Genomic DNA, 23,721 nt, shown 5'->3' on the forward strand with positions numbered 1-23,721 from the left:
ATATATATTTTTTTTTTTTTTTTTATGTAGGAAGGATACTGGCCAAGGGCAACAAAAATCTAATAAAAAAAAGCCCACTGAAATGCCAGTCCCATAAAAGGGTCAAAGCAGTAGTCAAAAATTGGTGGATAAGTGTCTTGAAACCTCCCTCTTGAAGGAATTCAAGTCATAGGAAGGTGGAAATACAGAAGCAGGCAGGGAGTTCCAGAGTTTACCAGAGAAAGGGGATGAATGATTGAGAATACTGGTTAACTCTTGCGTTAGAGAGGTGGACAGAATAGGGGTGAGAGAAAGAAGAAAGTCTTGTGCAGCGAGGCCGCAGAAGGAGGGGAGGCATGCAGTTAGCAAGATCAAAAGAGCAGTAAGCATGAAAATAGCGGTAGAAGACAGCTAGATATGCAACATTGCGGCGGTGAGAGAGGGGCTGAAGACAGTCAGTTAGAGGAGAGGAGTTGATGAGACGAAAAGCTTTTGATTCCACCCTGTCTAGAAGAGCAGTATGAGTGGAACCCCCCCAGACATGTGAAGCATACTCCATACATGGACGGATAAGGCCCTTGTACAGAGTTAGCAACTGGGGGGCGAGAAAAACTGGCGGAGACGTCTCAGAACACCTAACTTCATAGAAGCTGTTTTAGCTAGAGATGAGATGTGAAGTTTCCAGTTCAGATTATAAGTAAAGGACAGACCGAGGATGTTCAGTGTAGAAGAGGGGGACAGTTGAGTGTCATTGAAGAAGAGGGGATAGTTGTCTGGAAGGTTGTGTCGAGTTGATAGATGGAGGAATTGAGTTTTTGAGGCATTGAACAATACCAATATATATACTCGTATATATATATATATATATATATATATATATATATATATATATATATATATATATATATATATATATATATATATATATATATATATATATATATATATATATATATATATATATATATATATATATATATATATATATATATATATATATATATATATATATATATATAGAGAGAGAGAGAGAGAGAGAGAGAGAGAGAGAGAGAGAGAGAGAGAGAGAGAGAGAGAGAGAGAGAGAGAGAGAGAGAGAGAGAGAGAGAGAGAGAGAGAGAGAGAGAGAGAATGATTATCAATCCACAACTAATGCGCGTGACTACAGTTCACGTGAACACTTGAGCCTCGAGCTGCAAAATTTACACGCCCGGAGTGAGAATCATCAACTTTTAAAGGGAGGGAAGCGTTTGGGTGAGGGTTCCCAGCTGTCCGGTATAGGAGGACTCGCCCAAAGTCATTGGCTGTAGCTGATGAACTCTCTCTCTCTCTCTCTCTCTCTCTCTCTCTCTCTCTCTCTCTCTCTCTCTCTCTCTCATTATACATAGCTCGGCGTTAGCAGTCTTATGGCAGCGAAGACCGTACGGAAGAGTCATACAATCTTGATTGCAACATGCTGCTCATACACTTGGCGAGCGCGGGGCACAGACACTTCTTTCATTACTTGACATGCAAAGCAACGTCTACTGATGCCAAACAAGTAACACTCTTGCTCTTCAACAATTCACCCTTCATAATGTGTTTTTATCAACACCCGTAAATGGCGTACTGCTAAAATTATACTGCTAGATATAGAAATATACTGCAAGAATTCAGGCACCATTCTGGCTCCTGCGGCAAGAGGTAGAAGATAGTGTTTAGAGAAAGAAATAAGAGTAGGAGGAAGGATGTATTAAGCAGGAACAGGAGTGAATAAGCCCACTGAAATGCCCACTGGCATTTCAGTGGGCATTTTTTTTATTGGATTTTTGTTGCCCTCGGCCAGTGGCCAGTCCTTCCTACATAAAAAAAAAGAAGAAGATTGGAATTAAGAGTAAGGAGGTTACAACAAAGAAGACGAAAAGCCGATTTAAATGAGAAAAGAGGTTGGGGTTAAGAGCAAGGAGTTCGGAAGTGAGAGGAAGACTTGAGTTATGAAGAAAGGTTTAGGTTAAGAAACGAGTTGAGAGTTAAGAGGAAGGCAAAGGGATTAAGGTTATATAAGGAAGGAGGCTGAACATAACAGGAAGGGAAGGAGATTAGTTATAAAGATAATGGAGATTGGAGTTAAGAGGGAGGAGCAGGCTGAAAAGGAGAAGATTGGAGTAAGATCAAAGAGTAGAGTTAATAGGATATAGCAAGTAAGAAGTAAAAGGAAATATTATTTTTGTTATTTTCTACTTGTTTTTACTATACAAATATATATATTTTTTTAGTATTTTTTTTTCCTCTTAAGAGGGAGAAGGGAAGGTCAGTATATTGTTGTGCATCGATCCTTGTGAAGACTTTTCTGCCTCACCAACACAGACACACACACACACACACAATTAAATTTTTCTGCCTCTCAAACACACACACACACACACACACACACACACACACACACACAAACACAATTAGATTTTTCTGCCTCTCCAACACACACACACACAAACACACACACACACACATACATTACCATGAGGAACACTATAACCAAGATCCCTGAAACACAAGAGCGAGCGCTGTTTCGGAGTCTGTTGTCAGGTCGTACAGACACGTGTAGTCAGCCGCAACCATTATCAGGAACTGGATCAATGTCATATACACATATACACAAACACCCGTTCAAGAGACGCTCATATGTAATTATAGTCCCTTTTACGTTCCTCCTCCCCATTCCTTCGCCTCCTCCCCCCTTCCCTACCCTTTTCCCTCATCCCTCCCTATTTCCTCTCTCTCTCTCTCTTGCCCAAAGAGAGAGAGAGAGAGAGAGAGAGAGAGAGAGAGAGAGAGAGAGAGAGAGAGAGAGAGAGAGAGAGAGAGCAAGGGGTGGATTTTAGTGTGAAATAAAAACTGAGTACACTACAACTGCTTTCAAGACTGAAGACGCCATGAACTTTCAGTGATTCATCATTTTGAGGTTGGTGTTTATTTACAATGGTATTTTGCGTAAAATTTTAAGGTCACTGTTTTGATATCTGACGTATAGGATGAGCCACTTTTTGTGTCTTTTTAAGGATAATTCAAGTGCTGTTTTACACGTCGAAATATACGTTACTCCATATTTATTTTACGGTATTTTTTTTTTTCTATAAAGTAGGTTCTATCTTTAAGGCACAACGGATTAATTATTTTTACATCAGTTGGAATGGAATAAATTGCTTCCCAGTTTGAACACTTCCAATTCGAACAACCCAAAAGAACCAATGAAGTTTGAATCACGAGATACCACTGTACTTATAATCATGAACAAGCATCTTGACGTTCCCTCTAACAGCCACAATACATATGTTATGCGGTTCTTGTCCTCATATTAAAATAAATAAATAAGTAAATAAATAAATAAATAAATAAATAAATAAATAAATAAATATATATGTATGTATATATATATATATATATATATATATATATATATATATATATATATATATATATATATATATATATATATATAAACAAATAAAGTCACTTAGTACAAAGAAAAAAAATATACAAGGGATGAGAAACATTCCTTATGAAAGGAGATCGAGGCTTCTTAATTTACTTTCCTTGGAGGCAATGGTTAAGAGAAGATATGATAGAGGTCTTGTAAGTGGAACAGAGATATAAGACGGGTGACAAACAAATTTCTCAAGATTAGTAGTCAGGATTAGGACAAAAAAGATCGGATTTAAGTTGTATAATGTTATACAAATTTAAAAAAAAAAATGAAGAAACTAGTTCTGAAATATAGTAGCTGTATGAAACAGCTTCAATAATGAGGCTGTTAGTGTGGAGTCAAGAGTGAGCTTCAAATTTATGGATGAGGATGATAGGTTGAAATAGATAAGCATGTTTTATACAGGGACTGCCACATGTAATTTCCCTTGTTTTCTTGTGTTACAAGCCGGAGAAACATTACCTTTAAATGCGGCTGAAGGAACAACACACCTTCACACACTAAGGCCCCGGGAGCCACTGACGAGAGGTGGAGACGGAGTAGCAGCGGTACCGTGGAGGCCATTCTGAATCATCACTACGTTACCGCCACGCCTACCAAGCTGTTTTGACCATTGCCCTTTGCCTTGACCTTGCCATGCGCGGAGTGCTAGGAAGCAAGAAAGAGGATGAGCTGGGTAAAGCGAAGGAAGGTAAAGAAGAATCATTCCAATTGATATAAAAGCGAAGGACGCTTTTTTATACGTCGTGTTAGTAATTACGAAGCAGCAACCCCCACGATCGTATTTCGTTTTACTAAACCCAGTCGCGTTCGTTAAACACTGGATGCAAGGTCCAACGTCGGGTTAGTAAATACAGTACTGTCTCCAAGTTTGCGATAAATAGGTCGACGGTGCGGGTTGCAAACGTTGAAATCGCAAACTTTGAACCACTATTCTTATGGGGAAAATGAAAAAACCGTCATCTCATCAGAGATGCTCAATATGGCAACGTGATTAACTGGAATTCTTTAAGCAAACTTGAAAATTCCATTTTACCACTCCCCTCTCCACCATCGTACACACATCTCTTTTTTTTTTTTTTAATCATGAATAAAGTAGGAAAAGGAGGTGGGTTAGAAGGAAGGCACAGTAAGGAAGGATAAAGGAAAATTAGTATGAGTGTACAGGTGGCGTATATATGTTTTCGCTGTCACACAGAACCAAACATTTATCTCTCTCTCTCTCTCTCTCTCTCTCTCTCTCTCTCTCTCTCTCTCTCTCTCTCTCATTATCAGTGCATTCATGTTTTCATTCATGTTGTTTAACTAGTTCTTTATTCCATATCATCATCGCTCTATGTGTTAATTTTCCTGCGTTCCTTTCCTTCTTCCTTCATATCGACCCTGTTTTTCTTCATTCCTTCTTTCCTTCTCAGTTTCATCCCTGAGTCTGACGGTCTCGTCCGTCTTTATTTTATACTAATTCATTCATTCATTTTTTGAGAGAGAGAGAGAGAGAGAGAGAGAGAGAGAGAGAGAGAGAGAACAATGGTAGTGGGCGACAATGTTGTGGTGGTGACGCCGCAGTGGGCCCTGACGTCACGACCTCCTCCGCCCCGTTAACAAGAGCGGAAACCACCCTTTCCTCTGTTTCTCACTGCCCGCGTCACCCGCAGAGTTCGAGTCATATCGCAAATTCAATTAAAAAAAAAAATTTGGGGGTTCCTATCGCAAACCTAGTGAATCGCAAACTGGAAACTCGCAATCCTGTACTAAGCTTTCCTTCCACATAGGTTGGCAGTTCTGGTTCCCTTGGGGGCGAGGAAAAAATTGCCGAATTTTGTATTTTTCGTTTAATAGATCGACTTTTGCATTTTCTTTGCAATTATACCTAAATAAAGAGTTGATCTATCCATACATATCTTCAGAATCGTCATACAACATATAATAGTGAAGAAATCTGTGATTGTATGGTGATTTCGGAGCGATCGCGAGTGGCTTGATCGGAGGGAAAAGGCGGATCTATTTTGGCTTGTAATATAGTTAATAGTGAGCGTTTCTCACTGAATATTGATGTGGAGACGCGTGAGTTATTATTTTTTTTTACAATATTAAAAGAAACGTGAAAATCCATCTAGTTGTTTTAAAAATTGAAAGTGCACGCACCCTATGTGGAGGCCAGCGGAATCGACGTCCATGGGACGAGTGGGAGGTTGTGTAATACTTGATAAATGGGAATTATATATAATAGTATTGCTGATATTTTCTTTACCCTCATACTAACAGATGATGATCATGCTTGCTCTAAAAGCAACATCATTTAAAAATAACGCCCATAACCAAACTAAACCTAAGCCTAACTAAACTTTAGATTTCCTGTCAGTATTATGAATAACTTGCGGTAGATATATATGGGGTTCAGATTACTCAGAATGAAAAGCTCTATCTGATAAGGGTAGGAAAAGCCATATTGAGACTTGGGAGAGTAAAATAATACCGGGACTTGTCGGGTGACAGTGGACGCTGGTCGTAAACAGGGAGGGCCTGCACGCAAGTAAGTCCCCGCACACTCTACTCAGGTGCGTGCAGTCTCGCCACGTGATTGGCCGCCACCTTCTCATCAGCTAACCTAATCCTAACTAATCTAATCTAACCTAACCTTGACCTAACTACCCTGTAACCTAACTACCTTGTACCTAATTACTGGACAGGGTCTCTTATTTATTATAACACATTATTTCGGCTAGGTTAGGTTAGATTTGGTTAGGTCAGGTAAGGTTAGGTTACGTTAAGTTAGCTGATGAAAAGGTGGCGGCCATTCACGAGCCGAGACTTCTCGCACCAATCACAAGGCGAGACTGGCTCGCACATGCGCAGTGTGCGAGGATTATTTTTCTGCGTGCAAGCCCTCCCCATAAACAAACCATAACTCATCAGACTACAAACGCAGTCTCCCAAACGCAACCGAACGCGGCATTCCAAACACCGGAATCTATTAATTTAAACTCCAATTTTACAGGATATATAAAATTTTTCTTTCGCATAGGAACACTTTGGTACATTCTAATATTTCTAACATAAATTTCCTTTGCACAGGACTGGTAAATATCAGTGGGGTTTGTTGATGGGGAGGGGCAGTTCTCCCCAACATTTCCAATACAATTTCTTCGGGTTTGGTCAACCTAACCCGAAGCGCTGAGCTGGAAAAGTGCTTAAAAAAATCGAAAATGGCTACACTGGTATTAGTAAATACTAACACGCGTTTCTACAAGTTTTCACATTTAGCGTGCTGGATCTTTGGAAAAGTTATCTGTGGGAGAGGGTGGGGTTAACATTTAAGGTAGGCGCACACTTGTTCGCATCGTACGGACGGCACGCATCGTACTCATCGGATTGTTTTTGGGGTCAGCGCACATTGGTCCGCATCGTACGGACGGCATGCATCGGACGGTTTGGATTTTCTGCGCACATTGTCGGCATTGGACCATTCACCACCCGCAGTTGTGAAGCTGAGCTCTCTCTGGAAGGACATACTCCATATTTTTTTTTATGTTGAACAGTGATAGTGAAGAGGAAGAAATTGTAGTGGTTAGCTGTTTGCTGGCAGAAGAAGAAGAACAGAAAGTTAAAAAAAGGAAAACATGGATTCACAACATAAACAGGAAAAGGCTGGAATTTGGAGAAAAATCTAAAAACAGTCAGTGAGTTAATATAACATTATATATTATGTATAAGCAAAGCATAGCTATGCAAACAGAAAAAAATAAAATAAATACCGAAGAAGGTTTACATCCGACCGCGACGGCGCTCTGGCTGCAACTGACGATGGGGTCGCACATTTGCCGGCAAATGCCGTAGAGGCCATCCGCATCGTTCGTACGCATCGGATTGAATGCTCTTTCGGGGATCCTCGTCGGCATTGCCGATGTCCGATGCGTACGACGCGGTCAAATGCGCGCAGACCCATTTGAAATAATGTAAAGAATACTAAAATCCGATGCGTACGATGCGTGCCGTCCGTACGATGCGAACAAGTGTGCGCCTACCTTAATTAGTGGTACTCCCCGTGCCCGTTTTTAAAGGCTTTGCGACCAAAAATAAAGTTGATTTTCAAGTTCTAAATTAGTGTTATCATTCAATTGATTTCTTTCATAGTTTATTGGATTTGTGGCATGGAAGATGAGGTTTTGAGGTAGTGCACTGGCGCATATTGAGGTTATTTTGGCTAGCCATGGCCTCCTCTAGTTAGAAGTTGTGTCCTGGCCATCCAACTCTTGGAGGACGCTGCCTCAGTGAGAGGCATTAGGAATCTACACAGGATTAGGTGGATCTGTGCAGCACAAAAATAAATATCAGTTCCATGTATTTCTATTTGAAAGAATGTCCCCCACTAGTTTTACTAACTTGTTTAAAGATTCATCTTACATAATAATTCCTGATTGTATCTACTTTTCCTATCCTAACTTCATGGTACAGTGATATCAAGAATTTCTGTCCCTCTTCTGAACAGTTAAGAACCTAAGTAAATATCATATTTGAAGCACTTCACTGTTACTCCATATTTTTACATTGCCTAATGCAGGCATATGCCTCTTCTTTTAGAATGGATGGAAGGGAAATCGAACACAGCATAATCACATCCTCAACAAGAAAGTGAACTGCCCCTTCTACAGCCTTTTGACAGTCTCAACACTACGGTGTCAAATTACAGCAACATTCCACACCGAAACGACTCCAAAGTTTCATTCCGCCCAGTAAGTGTGTATCCGAGGCAGCCACAGGTCGTGACAGGAGAAGCATCCTTCTTGAGAGACGCGATGCACTGAATGTCTTCGGTGAGAGTCATGTTGCTGTAAATCGAAAAATTATAAATACTACAGTATATGATGTAACATTTTAGAAGACTATGAAAAAATCTTCAAGAAGTTGTACACTGAGTGTGAAAAGGCTTGGCATATGGTGTTTGTTGTTTAGCTTTAATAAATAATTGAATGTATAATTTTGTTTATTTATTTTTTTATTTATTTACTTTACTCATTTTTAATTTTATCAGTTATAAAGTTTGTTACAATTCAACAGCATTACTTTTTTTCTTTTTAAGGAAAATGTGGTGATGATAATGAGTAATTGGAATATGTGGCAGGAAAAAAAAAAAAAGCCCTTCGAATAAACGGCACGAGAAACTCGACACTCAAATAAATGTCTCAGGAAGAAATGATACGCAAGGAAATAAGTGTCTCAAGAAGAAATAATACGCAAGTAAATAAATGTCTTAGGAAGAGATAACAGTAATATGTCACATGAAAGATGGCTCTGAAAACTGTTCATTGATTAAAAAGAAAAAAAAAATATTCATAAGAAAAAAAATGAAATGTCACACTTTTTTTTTTTTTTTTTGAGGTTGAAAAAAATCTTTTAAAAAATAGTAACATATATAATAATGGTACGTTAAGGCATTTATTATGTTATGTGATTATGAAAGGTTACGCTAATTCAGTTAGTTGTATTTTTCCTGTGCTACTTTTTTCCTGTGACATTTTTTTCTGCCTTTTTGTCTTTACATTCCTAAAGACTTGTTAAGAGACTGCGTAGATATTTAAATGTGATGTGTTTGTTTTTTGCTGTCTTGTAACGACTACTGCTTTGACTTAAGATGATTATAGATTTGTTACCTGGGTCAGTAGTTGTCACTTTATTCTCAGGTAAGTTTAGCAAAATCAATCCATCTTCTCTTGTGTTTTATTATCGCTTGATGATTTCACTCTTTCTTTTTAGTAGAACACAATCTTCTCTTCATTGAAACGCTAACTTTTCCTCAATGGAATACAAAGCTGTTTTTAGTGGAACACAAACTTCTTGTACTAGGTAATTCTGCTTCTTCTCGTACTGTGTAGAGGTGCCCAGGATACAGCTAAACTCGTTGTAAAAGTAGCTGCAGATATATTAGTAAACTAGAACTGTACAAATGGTAATTAAGAAAGGTCGCCAGGAACCACTCGTCCAGCTCCGAGGCTGGCTGGACGACGATTGCTTATGCTGGAATGGTTGCTAGGCCTGCCACCTCAGGTCAGGCTGGGATTCATCAGGTGAAGGGAGATCACGTGGCTAGAAAGAAAGGTAAAGGGCTCGTGAGGTCCTGGGAGCCCATCCGGCCGTGGAGCAGGCTGGAATACTGTGGAGACAAAGGGGTAGCGAAAACGAGGGTTGACCTCACTCTGCGTGGTTGTTCGAGGCTTGCGCCCGAGGCGTCGTTAAGTCCCACGGGAAAGGCGCGCCATGGAATGTGGGCAGCAAGGGTGTGGGCTTGTGTCCCCACACCAGCTCATTCTCTTCAATGAAACATTAACTTTTCTTGAATGAAATACAAACTTCTCTTCAATGCATCACTAACTTTTCTTGAATGGAATACAAACTTCTCTTCGATGAAACACTAATTTTCTCTCCTCAATGAATAACTAGCTCCTCTTCAGTAGAACACTAAGTTCTCTTCATTAAAATACTAACTTTTCTTCAATAGAATACGAATTTTTCTTCTGTGAAACAATGATTTCCTCTTTTCACTGGAACACTTTTCTTCATTAGAAGACAAATTTTCTCTTTAATTAATACCCAACTCCTCTTCACTGGATCATCAACTCTTTAACAGAATACTAACATTTTTCTTTCCAGTGAGGGAGATCTGCTTATTCTATTTGTGTTTAGTGAGCGATTGTGTTTACGAAAATATTAAGTTTTAAAAAGGCGACAAGTCGAATTGCTGACGTGACGTATATGTGATGTCCTAACATCATCACACACTACATGCTCCTCGGTTTGGATTTGTCCACATAAACTTCTATTAGCATCGATAGCGAGAGGATACGCACTTACTGTCAAGAAATTTTCCATTCATTGACTTCTGGTTTCGAATTATATATTTTATGTACAATAAGTCAGGATTTGTTGATTTATATACGTAATGTCACGCTATTTGACACTGAAGCTATTTGTTTTCCTTTCATTTCCTCTATCGCAATATGCACGTCGTTCCTCTAACTGTTAAGGAGGTCCCTTACATTCCGAGAAGTGTGACAGGGGTTACTCAGCGTGACACGTATGGCATGAACCAGAGGATCGTCAGCCACGTCTTCAGGGACACTAGGTGTGGACACCTTAACTAAATCGACTCCTGTTGCCAACATATTGTTCAACATTCTAACACACAAAGTTTCATACATTATTGTCGATATACAAAACAAATGCTGACTGTTTTGCCTCGGTCCTTGTTCTCACCATGTCGGTAGACAAAATGCCGCTTATATGGACGCACATTTAGGTTTTGCAGTGTTAGTCTCTGCAGTGTCAGACTATGGTTTTACGCTCTGCTGTGTTAGGCTCTGCAATATCAAGCTTGGCAGTGTTAGGATTTGCAGTATTAGATTCTACAGTATCAGGCTCTGCAGTGTCAGGCTCTGCAGTGTTAGGACCTGCAGTATCAGGCTCTGCAGTGTTAGCCTCTGCAGTATGAGGTTATGTAGCATCAGGTTCTGCAGTATTAGGCTCTGCAGTGTCAGGCTCTGCAGTGTTAGGCTCTACATTATCAATCTCTGCAGCGTTAGGCTCTGCAGTGTCAGACTCTGCAGTGTTAAGCTCTGCAGTATCAGGCTCTGCAGTGTCAGGCTCTGCAGTGTTAGGCTCTGGATTATCAATCTCTGTAGCGTTAGGCTGCAGTGTCAGGCTCTGCAGTATTAGGCTCTGCAGTGTTAAGCTCTGCAGTATTAGGCTCTGCAGTGTCAGGCTCTATGGTGTCAGGCACTGCGGTGTTACGCTCTGCAGTAGCAAGCTCTGCAGTGTTAGGTTCTGCAGAGTCACGCTCTTCAGTGTCAGGCTCTGCAATGTCAGGCTCTGCAGTGCTGGGTTCAGTAGTGTCAGGCTCTGCAGTGATAGGCTCGACAGTGTTAGGCTCTGCAATGTCAGCCTCTGCAATGTCAGGTTCAAGAGTATCAGGCTCTGCAGTGTTAGGCTCTGTAGTGTCAAGGTCTGCAGTGTCAGGCTCTGTAGTCTTAGGCTCTGCAGTGTCAGGCTCTGTGGTGTTAGGCTCTGCAGTGTTAGGATCTGTGGTGTCATGCTTTGCAGTGTTAGGCTCTGCAGTGTTAGCCTCTGTTGTGTCAGGCTCTGCGGTGTTAGGCTCCGCAGTATCAAGCTCCGCAGTGTTAATCTCTGCAGTGTTAGGCTTTGTAGTGATAGGCTCTGTGATATCAGGCTCTGCGGTGTTAGGCTCTGCAGCATTAGGCTCTGCAGTGTCAGGTTCTGCAGTGTTAGGCTCTGCAATGTCAGCCTCTGCAATGTTAGGTTCCGCAGTGTCAGGCCCTGCAGTGTTAGGCTCTGCAGTGTTAGGCTCTGCTGTGTCAGGCTCTACAGTGTTACACTCTGCAGTGTCAGGCTCTGCAGTGTTAGGCTCTGCAGTGTTAGGCTCTACAGTATCAGACTCTGCAGTATCAGGGTTTACAGTTGTCAGGCTCTGCAGTATCTGGTTCTGTAGTATCATGCTCTGCAGTGTTAGGCTCTGCAGTATCAGGCTCTGCAGTGTTAGGCTCTGCAGTGTCAGGCTCTGCAGTGTTAAGGCTCTGTAGTATCAGGCTCTGCAGTGTTAGGGTCTGCAGTGTCAGGCTCTGCAGTATTAGGCTCTGCAGTGTCAGGCTCTGCAGTGTCAGGCTCTGCAGTGTTAAGGCTCTGTAGTATCATGCTCTGCAGTGTTAGGGTCTGCAGTGTCAGGCTCTGCAGTGTTAGGCTCTGCAGTGTCAGACTCTGTAGTGTCAGGTTCTGCAATGTCAGGCTCTGCAGTATCAAGCTCTGTATTGTTAGGCTTTGCGGTGTTAAGTGGACCTACAGGATCAATATTATTGACACAATATATTGACTAATTTTTATTGTGCAATATTTCTTTCCCCTACACAGCTCAATATTATTGCACAATATCGGCAGTCGTGTGAAGGATTTCAGAGAGACAGCATGATGGACATTGATGTTTTCTAGTATGAATGGTCGATCATCTTTCTTGCCAGCCATGTCGACGGTCTGAAGCCAGGAAACACACTGATAGGAGATTGCGCAATATTACCCTCACACTACTCAATATATTCGTATTGTGCAATAAAATATCAAACTCTTTTTGATGTCTTCAATATAATGTGTCATTCTTCAATAACGCCCCTTCAATGTCAATAATATTGTACAATACGGAATATTACGCAATAATATTGATCGTGTAGGGTCAGCTTTAGGTTATTTAGTGTTAGGCTCTTTGGCGTCAGGCTCTGCAGTATCAGGCTCTGCAGTGTTGGGCTCTGCAATGTCAGGCTCTGCAGTGTTAGGCTCTGTAGTATCAGGCTCTGTAACATCAGAGCAGTGTTAAGGCTCTGTAGTATCAGGCTCTGCAGTGTTAGGGTCTGCAGTGTCAGGCTCTGCAGTGTTAGGCTCAGCAGTGTCTGGCACTGCAATGTCAGGCTCTATAGCATCAGGTTCTGCAGTTTCAGGCTCTGCAGTTTCAGGCTTTACAGTGTCAGACTCTGCAGTGTTAGGCTTTGAAGTGTCAGGGTCTGTAGTGTCAGCCTTTGTAGTATCAGGTTCTACAGTATCAGGCTCTGCAGTGTCAGGGTCTGTAGTGTCAGCCTTTGTAGTATCAGGTTCTACAGTATCAGGCTCTGCAGTGTCAGGCTCTGTAGTGTTTGGCTCTGCAGTGTCAGTCTCTGCTGTGTCATGTTCTGCGGTGTTAGTCTCTGCAGTATTAGGCTCTGCAATGTTGGGCTCTTTAGTGTTAGACTCTGTTTTGTCAGGCTCTGCGGTGTTTGGCTCTACAGTAACAAGCTCCGCAGTATTAAGCTCTGCAGTGTTAGGCTCTGTAGTGATAAGCTCTGTGGTGTCAGGTTCTGCGGTGTTAGGCTCTGCAGTGTCAGCCTCTGCAGTGTTTGGCTCTGCAGTGTCAGCCTCTGCAGTGTTTGGCTCTGCAGTGTCAGGCTCTGCAGTGTCAGGCTCTGCAGTAACAAGCTCCGCAGTATTAAGCTCTGCAGTGTTGGGCTCTGTAGTGATAACCTCTGTGGTGTCAGGTTCTGCGGTGTTAGGTTCTGCTTTATCAGGCTCTGCAGTGTTAGGCTCTGCAGTGTCAGGCTCTGCAGTGTTAGGCTCTGCAGTGTCAGGCTCTGCAGTGTTAGGCTCTGCAGTATCAGGCTCTGCAGTATTAAGCTCTGCAGTGTCAGGCTCTGCAGTGTCAGGCTCTGCAGTATTAAGCTCTGCAGTGTCAGGCTCTGCAGTATTAAGCTCTGCAGTGTCAGGCTCTGCAGTGTCAGGCTCTGCAGTGTCAGGCTCTGCAGTATTAAGCTCTGCAGTGTCAGGCTCTGCAGTATTAGGCTCTGCAGTGTCAGGCTCTGCAGTGTCAGGCTCTGTAGTATTAAGCTCTGCAGTGTCAGGCTCTGCAGTGTCAGGCTCTACAATGTCAGGCTCTGTAGTATCAAGTTCTACAGTGTTAGACTGCAGTGTTGGAATGTTTAGTGTTAGGGTCTGTGTTGTTAGGCTCTGCGGTGTTTGGCTTTGCAGTATCAGGTTCTGCAGTGTCAGGCTGTGCAGTGTTAGGCTTTGCAGTGTCGGGCTCTGCAGTGTTAGTGACTGTAGTATCAGGCTCTGCAATGTCAGGCTTTGCAGTGTCAGGTTCTGCAGTGTCAGGCTCTGTAGTGTTATTCTCTGCAGTATCAGGCTCTGCAGTGTTAGGCTCTACAGTGTCAGACTCTGCAGTATTAAGTTCTACAGTATCAGGCTCTGCAGTATCAGGCTCTGCAGTGTTAGGCTTTGCAGTGTCAGGCTCTGCAATGTCAGGCTCCGCAGTATCAGATTCTGTAGTGTTTAGGCTCAGCAGTGTCAGGCTCTGCAATATCAAGGTCTATAGCATCATTCTCTACAGTATCATGCTCTGCAGTGTTAGGCTCTGCAATGTCAGTCTCTGCAGTATTAGGCTCTATAGTGTAAGTCTCTGCAGTGTTAGGCTGTGCAGTACACCAGGCATTCGATATGTGCGAATTCGAATTTTTTTAATTCTATCATTTGCGAGCAACCTAAATGTGCCAAGTACTCTCAACATGTGAGTAAGATTTCCTATTATCCGAGTAGCGGAGTGGTGCAGCTGGTTGATGATGTAGTGTGGCCGACTCGTGATAAAGAACGGTGGCTGCATATGTTTTCTCACGCTTTCCTCGCACAGCACACGGTCCACAATTTTTTTTTTTTTTTGTTTGTTTACATTGTCTTTCTATATCATACTTTACAATTTATCTTTATTAATGTTTTTTACTGTTATGTTTAACGTTTGTGTTTCGTTAGTTAATTAATTATTTTATTTATTTATTTATTTGTTTATTCCTTTATTTTTTTTTGTGAAACGGTGCCGGAATAAGTATTTAGATGGTTGGAAAACGGATCCTGGAACGCAACCCCTATAATTAATGGGATGATAGGATATATGCGAATTCTTATTATATGAGCTTTTCACATAACGTAATATACATATAACCAGGTATTCGCATATAACGAATACCTGGTGTATCAGGTTCTGCAGTGTCGTACTCTGTGGTGTCAGACTCTGCTGTGTTAGTCCCTTCAGTATGATGCCCTGCACTGTTATTCTCTGCAGTGTTAGGCTCTGCTAAGTCAGGCTCTGCAATGTCAGGCTCTGCAGTGTTAGACTGCACTGTTAGAGTCCGCAGTGTCCGACTCTGGCTCGCTCTAGTCTCGGAGTACAGAACAAAATTTGCTGCTTAAAGTGATTGAGAGAATATAAACTAGATGAAAATAAATGTGTTTAAATGTGTCTATGAAAAATAGGAAGTCATTACTAACATGGGAGACTCTGATGTCCAATTGCTTATTAAATCAATTACAGCAGTTCATACTGATCAAAGAATGTGATTACAACCATGATGAAAATACATGTTTTGAAAAGCGTCTTATTGTTCCCTCTACACCATAATTGAAAACACGAGGAGGCAGTAGACACCTGCCAAAACGATAATTATTCCCAGTGAGGTTTCAAACACTGGATCAGGGGGTGCTATAAACTTATCAATAACCCAGCAGTCACAACCTGCCCACTAAAGATAATTCTCTTCCTTCACACAAAAGTACATGCACCTAATGGGGAGTTTTCGGAACTAAACCGCTAGATGTCGTTGCTACTCATCTAACTAGGAAAGAGAGCTAAAATATTGTTGTAGTAAATCCCAGGTGCGTAAAGATGCAAAGAACATTGATCATCATGATACTATTGAAATGATGTATCGACTTTTCAATATCCGGTATGGATAATATTGAGAGAATGTGGTCAAATTAATTATTTTTTGTGTGGTTATCGAGTAAACTGCTAGCATTATCTAAAATGAAGTATAAAAACTATTGATTTGGACAATGAAAAAAATAAAAAATCACACTGTTCAGGGGGTGCTGTGAACTTATCATTAAACCCAGCTGTGACCTCGCTGAACGTTTCCCTTTGTGTCTCACAATACAAGGGGGCAGTCACAGCCTGCCCTAACTAGGAAAGAGAGCTAAAATATTGTTGTAGTAAATCCCAGGTGCGTAAAGATGCAAAGAACATTGATCATCATGATACTATTGAAATGATGTATCGACTTTTCAATATCCGGTATGGATAATATTGAGAGAATGTGGTCAAATTAATTATTTTTTGTGTGGTTATCGAGTTGTCTAAAGACAACTCTCTTCCTCCACACAAAACTACAAGCACCTAATAACACACACACCCTTCACTCAAAAATTTTAAAATCATCATGGCGACTCCTACACCAACCTCGGAGTCCCCATCTGGGGAGGGGACCATAAATGTCCCCAGGTCGGACTGCCTTTCTGTCGACGACCCTAAGTGTCTTGACACCCCCCTCAACTTTTTCTTCATTAACTTCTGCAATATTCGGGGTCTAAGATCTAATTTTCAATCTGTAGAACACCACCTCTCCTCTTCTAAACCTCGTCTTCTTTTCCTCACTGAAACTCAGGTGTCTGAGGCAACTGACAGTAGCCCCTTTTCTGTTCCCTCCTACTTTCTCTATCCTCATTTTCGAATCAAAGCTGGATGCTGCGTTTATGTGCGCAATGACTTAACCTGCTCTCGTGCCCATGCTCTTGAATCTTCCGAGTTTTCCACCATCTGGCTACGACTACAGAATCACTCTCATACTAAATTTATCTGTGCTGTATACCTCTCACCTAACTCCTGACTGACTATAAGAAATTCTTTGACTACTTAACTTAACATTCTGACCCTCTTCTCTTTTTGCAGAGATCTCCATTCTTGGAGACTTTAATGTTCACCACCAGCTTTGGCTTTCCTCTCCCTCCACTGACCATCCTGGTGAACTAGCCTAGAACTTTGCTATCCTCCATGACCTAGAGCAATTGGTGCAACACCCTACTTGTATTCCTGACCGTCTTGGAGATACGGCCAACATTCTTTTAACCTGACCTTTCCTGACCTCTAATCCTTCTGCTTATGCTGTCACCCTTTCTTCTCCGTTGAGCTCCTCCGATCACAATCTCATATCTTTATCTTATCCTATCGCTCAAATCCCTCCTCAGGATCCCCCTAAGCGAAGGTGCCTCTGGCGTTTTGCCTCTGCTAGTTGGGGGGACCTGAGGAGGTATTTTGCTGATTTTCCTTGGAATGACTACTGCTTCCGTGTCAGAGACCCGTCTTTGTGTGCTGAGCGCATAACAGAGGTGATAGTGTCTGGCATGGAGGCGTACATTCCTCACTCTTTTTCTTGTCCTAAACCTTCCAAACCTTGGTTTAACACAGCTTGTTCTCGTGCTATACATGATAGAGAGATGGCCCACAAAATGTACTTAAGCCTTTCATCACCAGAATCTCATGCACTTTATATTTCTGCCCGGAACCATGCCAAGTCTGTTCTCCAATTAGCCAAAAACTCCTTCATTAACAGAAAATGTAAATGTCAAAACCTTTCAAGATCTAACTCCCCTCGTGACTTCTGGCATCTAGCCAAAAATATCTCCAATAACTTTGCTTCTTCTTCTTTCCCTCCTCTATTTCAACCAGATGGCACCACTACTATCACATCTATTTTCCATGCCCTTGCTGGCCTAAACCCTCAGAAGGCTTATGGACCTGGTGGGGTCCCTCCTCTTGTTCTCCGAAACTGTGCCTTCGTGCTTGCACCTTGCCTAGTCAAACTCTTTCAGCTCTGTCTGTCAACATCTACCTTTCTTTCTTGCTGGAAGTTTGCCTACATTCAACCTGTTCCTAAAAAGGGTGACCGTTCCAATCCCTCAAACTAGCGTCCTATTGCTTTAATCTATCCTCAACAGGAAGATTCTTAAACATCTATCACTTCACAACTTTCTATCTGATCGCCAGTATGGGTTCCGTCAAGGCCGCTCTACTGGTGATCTTCTGGCTTTCCTTACTGAGTCTTGGTCATCCTCTTTTAGAGATTTTGGTGAAACTTTTGCTGTTGCCTTGGACATATCAAAAGCTTTTGATAGAGTCTGGCACAAAGCTTTGATTTCCAAACTACCCTCCTACGGTTTCTATCCTTCTCTCTGTAACTTCATCTCAAGTTTCCTTTCTGACCGTTCTATTGCTGCTGTGGTAGACGGTCACTGTTCTCCAAAATCTATTAACAGTGGTGTTCCTCAGGTTTCTGTCCTGTCACCCACTCTCTTCTTATTATTTATTAATGATCTAAACCAAACTTCTTGTCCTATCCACTCTTACGCTGATGATACCACCCTGCACTTTTCCACGTCTTTTCATAGACGTCCAACCCTTCAGGAGGTAAACATATCACGCAGGGAAGCCACAGAACGCCTGACTTCTGATCTTTCTAAAATTTCTGATTGGGGCAGAGCAAACTTGGTATTGTTCAATGCCTCAAAAACTCAATTCCTCCATCTATCAACTCGATACAACCTTTCAGACAACTATCCCCTCTTCTTCAATGACACTCAACTGTCCCCCTATTCTATACTGAACATCCTCGGTCTGTCCTTTACTTATAATCTGAACAGGAAACTTCATATCTCATCTCTAGCTAAAACAGCTTCTATGAAGTTAGGTGTCCTGAGACGTCTCCGTCAGTTTTTCTCACCCCCTCAGGTGATAACTCTGTACAAGGGCCTTATCCGTCCATGTATGCAGTATGCTTCACATGTCTGGGGAGGTTCCACTCATACTGCTCTTCTGGACAGGGTGGAATCAAAAGCTTTTCGTCTCATCAACTCCTCTCCTCTAACTGACTGTCTTCAGCCTCTCTCTCACCGCCGCAATGTTGCATATCTAGCTATCTTCTACCGCTATTTTCATGCTAACTGCTCTTCTGATCTTGCTAACTGCATGCCTCCCCTCCTTCCGCGCCCTCGCCGCACAAGACCTTCTTCTTTCTCTCACCCCTATTCTGTCCACCTCTCTAACGCAAGAGTTAACCATTATTCTCAATCATTCATCCCTTTCTCTGGTAAACTCTGGAACTCTCTGCCTGCTTCTGTATTTCCACCTTCCTATGACTTGAATTCCTTCAAGAGGGAGGTTTCAAGACACTTATTCATGAATTTTTGACCACTGCTTTGACCCTTTTATGGGACTGGCATTTCAGTGGGCATATTTTTTTACTGGATTTTTGTTGCCCTTGGCCAGTGTCCTTCCTACATAAAAAAAAGAATATAGTATGACACAACCTACTCAGTAACATCGTGATATATGGCTCTATTTTTTTTTATATATATATTTTTTTTTGTGTGTATCTGGTTACGACTGCAGAGTCACTCTCGAACTAAATTTATCTGTGCTGTATACTTTGACTACTTAACTTCCAAAGTGGAACACATCCTGACTCTCTTCCCCTTTGCTGAGATCTCCATTCTTAGAGACTTCCATGTTCACCACCAACTTTGGCTTTCTTCTCCCTTCAATGACCATCCTGGTGAACTAGCCCTTAACTGCTATCCTCCATGACCTAGATCAACTGGTGCAACATCCTGCTCATATTCCTGACCGTCTTGGAGATATGCGCAACATACTTGATCTCTTCCTAACCTCTCGTCATTTTGCTTATTCTGTCACCCTTTCTTCTCCGTTGGCCTCCTCCGATCATAACCTCATATCTATATCTTGTCCTATCGCTCCAATCCCTCCTCGGGACCCCCAAAGTGAGGTGTCTCTGGCGTTTTGCCTCTGCTAATTGGAGAGACCTGAGGCCGACAATCACACAACCTTCATTCATGCACACACACATACGACAAAAAAGAATAACACCGCCACAGTGGTGATAGTTGGACTGCTCCGTGCACTATGGGAGCAAGAGTGGTTGGGTCTTAGCTTAAGTTCTCCGGGAGCAGGGCGGAAGTACCTCTCGCTCAGTATTAACTGTCGCTCTTCACAGTTGTCAGTGGAGTTGCTAACCAAGAGGGCCACACCACGGGAGTAATAGAACACTCAACTAGACATCCGTAGCACAACAACATGAGTCGGCCAAGAGCGGCCGGGCAAAGGGACTACACTCATTTACACTCCTTATACTGTTACAAGATACTTAAACACTGTCCAGTGAGAACATACAAACCCTTGACAGTTTGTGTGTTTTAGTATAACCTTATTTGTGTTTTAGTATAACAATGTGTGTGTTCGTCAACAGATTCAGGCATCCGAGTACATGGCGCCCCTCAAAGTGGCTGCCATTTGGAGGGGACAGGAATTGGAGTAGGTTACCGCGGCCGTCGTAGTGAAAGGATAACAAACTCTGTTGCAGCTGCATGGGCCTGTCATTTTCATCAACTCGGCTCACCTCATCAAACTGGAGACCAATATTATATATATATATATATATATATATATATATATATATATATATATATATATATATATATATATATATATATATATATATATATATATATATATATATATATATATATATATATATATATATATATATTTATTTTTTTTTTTTTATGTAGGAGGGACACTGGTCAAGGCAACAAAAATCCAATAAATAAAAAAAAAGTCACTGAGATGCCAGTCCCAGAAAAGGATCCAAAGCAGTAGTAAACAATTGAAGGATAATTGTCTTGAAACCTCCCTCTTGAAGGAATTCAAGTCATAGGAAGGTGGAAATACAGAAGCAGGCAGGGAGTTCCAGAGTTTACCAGAGAAAGAGATGAATGGTTGAGAATACATGGTTAACTCTTGCATTAGGGAGGTGAACAGAATAGGAGTGAGAGAAAGAAGAAAGTCATGTGCAGCGAGGCCGTGGGAGGAGAGGAGGCATGTAGTTAGAGAGATCAGAAGAGAAGTTAGCATGAAAATAGCGGTAGAAGACAACTAGAGATGCAACATTGCGGCGGTGAGAGAGAGACTGAAAACAGTCAGCTGGAGGAAAGGAGTTGATGAGACGAAAAGCTTTTGATTCCACCCTGTCTAGAAGAGCGGCATGAGTAGAACCCCCCCCCCCCCACGACATGTGAAACATACTCCATACATGGACGGATAAGGCCCTTGTACAGCGTTAGCAGCTGGGGGAAATGAGAAAAACTGGCGGAGACGTCTCAGAATGCCTAACTTCATAGATGCTGTTTTAGCTAGAGATGAGATGTGAAATTTCCAGACCGAGGATGTTCAGTGTAGAAGAGGGGGACAATTGAGTGTCATTGAAGAAGAGGGGATAGTTGTCTGAAAGGTTGTGTCGAGTTGATAGATGGAGGAATTGAGTTTTTGAGGCGTTGAACAATACCAAGTTTGCTCTGCCCCAATCAGAAAATTTAGAAAGATCAGAAGTCAGGCGTTCTTTGGCTTGTCTGCATGAAATGTTTACTTCCTGAAGGGTTGGACGTCTATGAAAAAGACGTGGAAAAGTGGTATCATCAGCGTAGGATGGATAGGATAAGAAGTTTGGTTTAGAAGGTAATTGATGAATAATAAGAAGAGAGTGGGTAACAGGACAGAACCCTGAGAAACACCACTGTTAATAGATTTTGGAGAAGAACAGTGACCGTCTACCACAGCAGCAATAGAACGGTCAGAAAGGAAACTTGAGATGAAGTTACAGAGAGAAGGATAGAAGCCGTAGGAGGGTAGTTTGGAAATCAAAGCTTTGTGCCTGTCTCTATCAAAAGCTTTTGATATGTCCAAGGCAACAGCAAAAGTTTCACCAAAATCTCTAAAAGAGGATGACCAAGACTCAGTAAGGAATGCCAGAAGATTACCAGTAGAGCGGCCTTGACGGAACCCATACTGGCGATCAGATAGAAGGTTGTGAAGTGATAGATGTTTAAGAATCTTCCTGTTGAGGATAGATTCAAAAACTTTAGATAGGCAGGAAATTAAAGCAATAGGACGGTAGTCTGAGGGATTAGAATGATCACCCTTTTCAGGAACAGGCTGAATGTAGGCAAACTTCCAGCAAGAAAGAAAGGTAGATGGTGACAGACAGAGGTGAAAGAGTTTGGCTAGGCAAGGTGCAAGCACAGAGGCACAGTCTCGGAGAACAATAGGAGGGATCCCATCAGGTCCATAAGCCTTCTGAGGATTTAGGCCAGTGAGGGCATGGAAAACATCATTGCGAAGAATTTTAATAGGTAGTATGAAGTAGTTAGAGGGTGGAGGAGAGGGAGAAACAAGCTCAGAATCGTCCAAGGTAGAGTTTTTAGGAAAGGTTTGAGCGAAGAGTTCAGCTTTAGAAATAGATGTGATAGCAGTGGTGACATTGGGTTGAAATAAAGGAGGGAAAAAAGAAGGAAAATTATTGAAGATATTTTTGGCTAGATGCCAGAAGTCACAAGGGGAGTTAGATCTTGAAAGATTTTGACACTTTCTGTTAATGAAGGAGTTTTTGGCTAGTTGGAGAACAGACTTGACATGGTTCCGGGCAGAAATATAAAGTGCATGAGATTCTGGAGTTGTAAGGCTTAAGTATTTTTTGTGGGCCACCTCTATATCATGTATAGCACGAGAACAAGCTGTGTTAAACCATGGTTTGGAATGTTTAGGTCGATAAAATGAGTGAGGAATGTACGCCTCCATGCCAGACACCATCATCTCTGTTATGCGCTCAGCACACAAAGATGGGTCTCTGACACGGAAGCAATAGTCATTCCAAGGAAAATCAGCAAAATACCTCCTCAGGTCCCCCCAACTAGATCGGAATCCAGGGTCGAAGGGAGAACAGCGCCTCTTCTGATTTAACTTTCAGGAGTGTCAACAACGAGAACTACCACCTGACTTTTCATCTCCAGTGGCAGCGCCTCGACAGACATTTCTGTTTCCAGGCAGAGGCTGCCATCTAGTACGTCTCTCCGCAGAACGTATGGGCCCTAATTTCGCTGCAGGTCAAACATCACAACTCTCCTCAACGCTGCATCATCCACTTCAGATTGAAGGAGGGTTGTAGGACCTCGACCTAAAAAAAAAAAAAAATTTTTTTCTTTTACATTTTTCTGCATTTTATTTTCCCCGCTTCTTTTGGTAAATGCAACGATTTGCATGCTTTGCGTGTCCTGTCATGAAATTCCACGCGCCGCGAGACATGTATGGTATTTTTTTTCCCTTTTTTCCCATATTTTTTCTGATATACCCCTTTTTATTTAGTCTCCTATAAAAATCTACGATTCTGTCTTTGCGTACAACATTAGAGAACGATAAATTTTTAGCTCTAACAAATATTCTTGGAATTATATACGAAAAATAAAAAAATATAATTATTTCTTCGTAAATCCAACAAATAATCAATGTATTCTTGGAATTATATACGAAAAATAAAAATATATAATTATTTCTTCGTAAATCCAACAAATAATCAATGCATCAGATATCTTTTGCATTAATATTCTATTTTTTTTTTTTAAACAGCGGAACACTGGCATTTATTCAGGAATATGGCGAAATATAACAAAATTCTTTTCCCTCCATCCGTTCCTCTCAAGCTAATAACGCGTGAAATCATGAATCGCTTTACGCCTATAAACAAAACCAATAAGAGCAACTAAAGGAAACTATGTCTGCTTTTTTAACATATCCTGATGTATATATCCTGTAAATTTCAAGTCCCTATCTGCAATAGGTAAATTATAGTAACCCCTTAAAATTTATCACCTGATATTTAAAAATCCAGGGTTTTGGCATATAGAAATGATCTCCTACGTTGCCATTCCTGTTACACATATATGGGCTATTGCAGCTTATGAAACTATGAGAGGCGAACAAAGGCTGCTATCGAAATTTTTGTTTGGAGTTGCTTTTGATTTTTGAC

At 41.6% G+C, this 23,721-nt stretch overlaps 3 protein-coding genes across 3 annotated transcripts in view; all 3 read right to left on the minus strand.

Moving 5' to 3' along the window:
* LOC135093485 (uncharacterized) overlaps positions 1 to 4,047 on the minus strand; it is a 195,789-nt gene extending 191,742 nt beyond the window's left edge. Inside the window, exon 1 of the mRNA XM_063992765.1 lies at positions 3,905 to 4,047. Within this exon, the coding sequence (XP_063848835.1) occupies positions 3,905 to 4,006 (102 nt within the window). The 5' untranslated portion in view covers positions 4,007 to 4,047. The remainder of the gene's footprint in view (positions 1 to 3,904) is intronic.
* A 6,883-nt stretch (positions 4,048 to 10,930) lies between these two features.
* LOC135093451 (salivary glue protein Sgs-3-like) lies at positions 10,931 to 11,948 on the minus strand. Its single transcript, XM_063992730.1, has 2 exons — positions 11,217 to 11,948; positions 10,931 to 11,125 (listed from the first exon to the last, which is right to left on the minus strand). Exons 1-2 carry the CDS (start codon positions 11,946 to 11,948, stop codon positions 10,931 to 10,933), a joined length of 927 nt encoding a protein of 308 aa, XP_063848800.1.
* An 863-nt stretch (positions 11,949 to 12,811) lies between these two features.
* On the minus strand, positions 12,812 to 19,524 carry LOC135093452 (mucin-2-like). Its single transcript, XM_063992731.1, has 5 exons — positions 19,515 to 19,524; positions 14,985 to 15,203; positions 14,353 to 14,423; positions 13,977 to 14,318; positions 12,812 to 13,927 (listed from the first exon to the last, which is right to left on the minus strand). The coding sequence occupies exons 1-5, from the start codon at positions 19,522 to 19,524 to the stop codon at positions 12,812 to 12,814; spliced, it is 1,758 nt and encodes a 585-aa protein (XP_063848801.1).
* Between the last annotated feature and the right edge of the window lie 4,197 nt (positions 19,525 to 23,721).

Source organism: Scylla paramamosain, chromosome 43, assembly GCF_035594125.1.
Source record: "Scylla paramamosain isolate STU-SP2022 chromosome 43, ASM3559412v1, whole genome shotgun sequence".
NCBI lineage: Eukaryota > Metazoa > Arthropoda > Malacostraca > Decapoda > Portunidae > Scylla > Scylla paramamosain.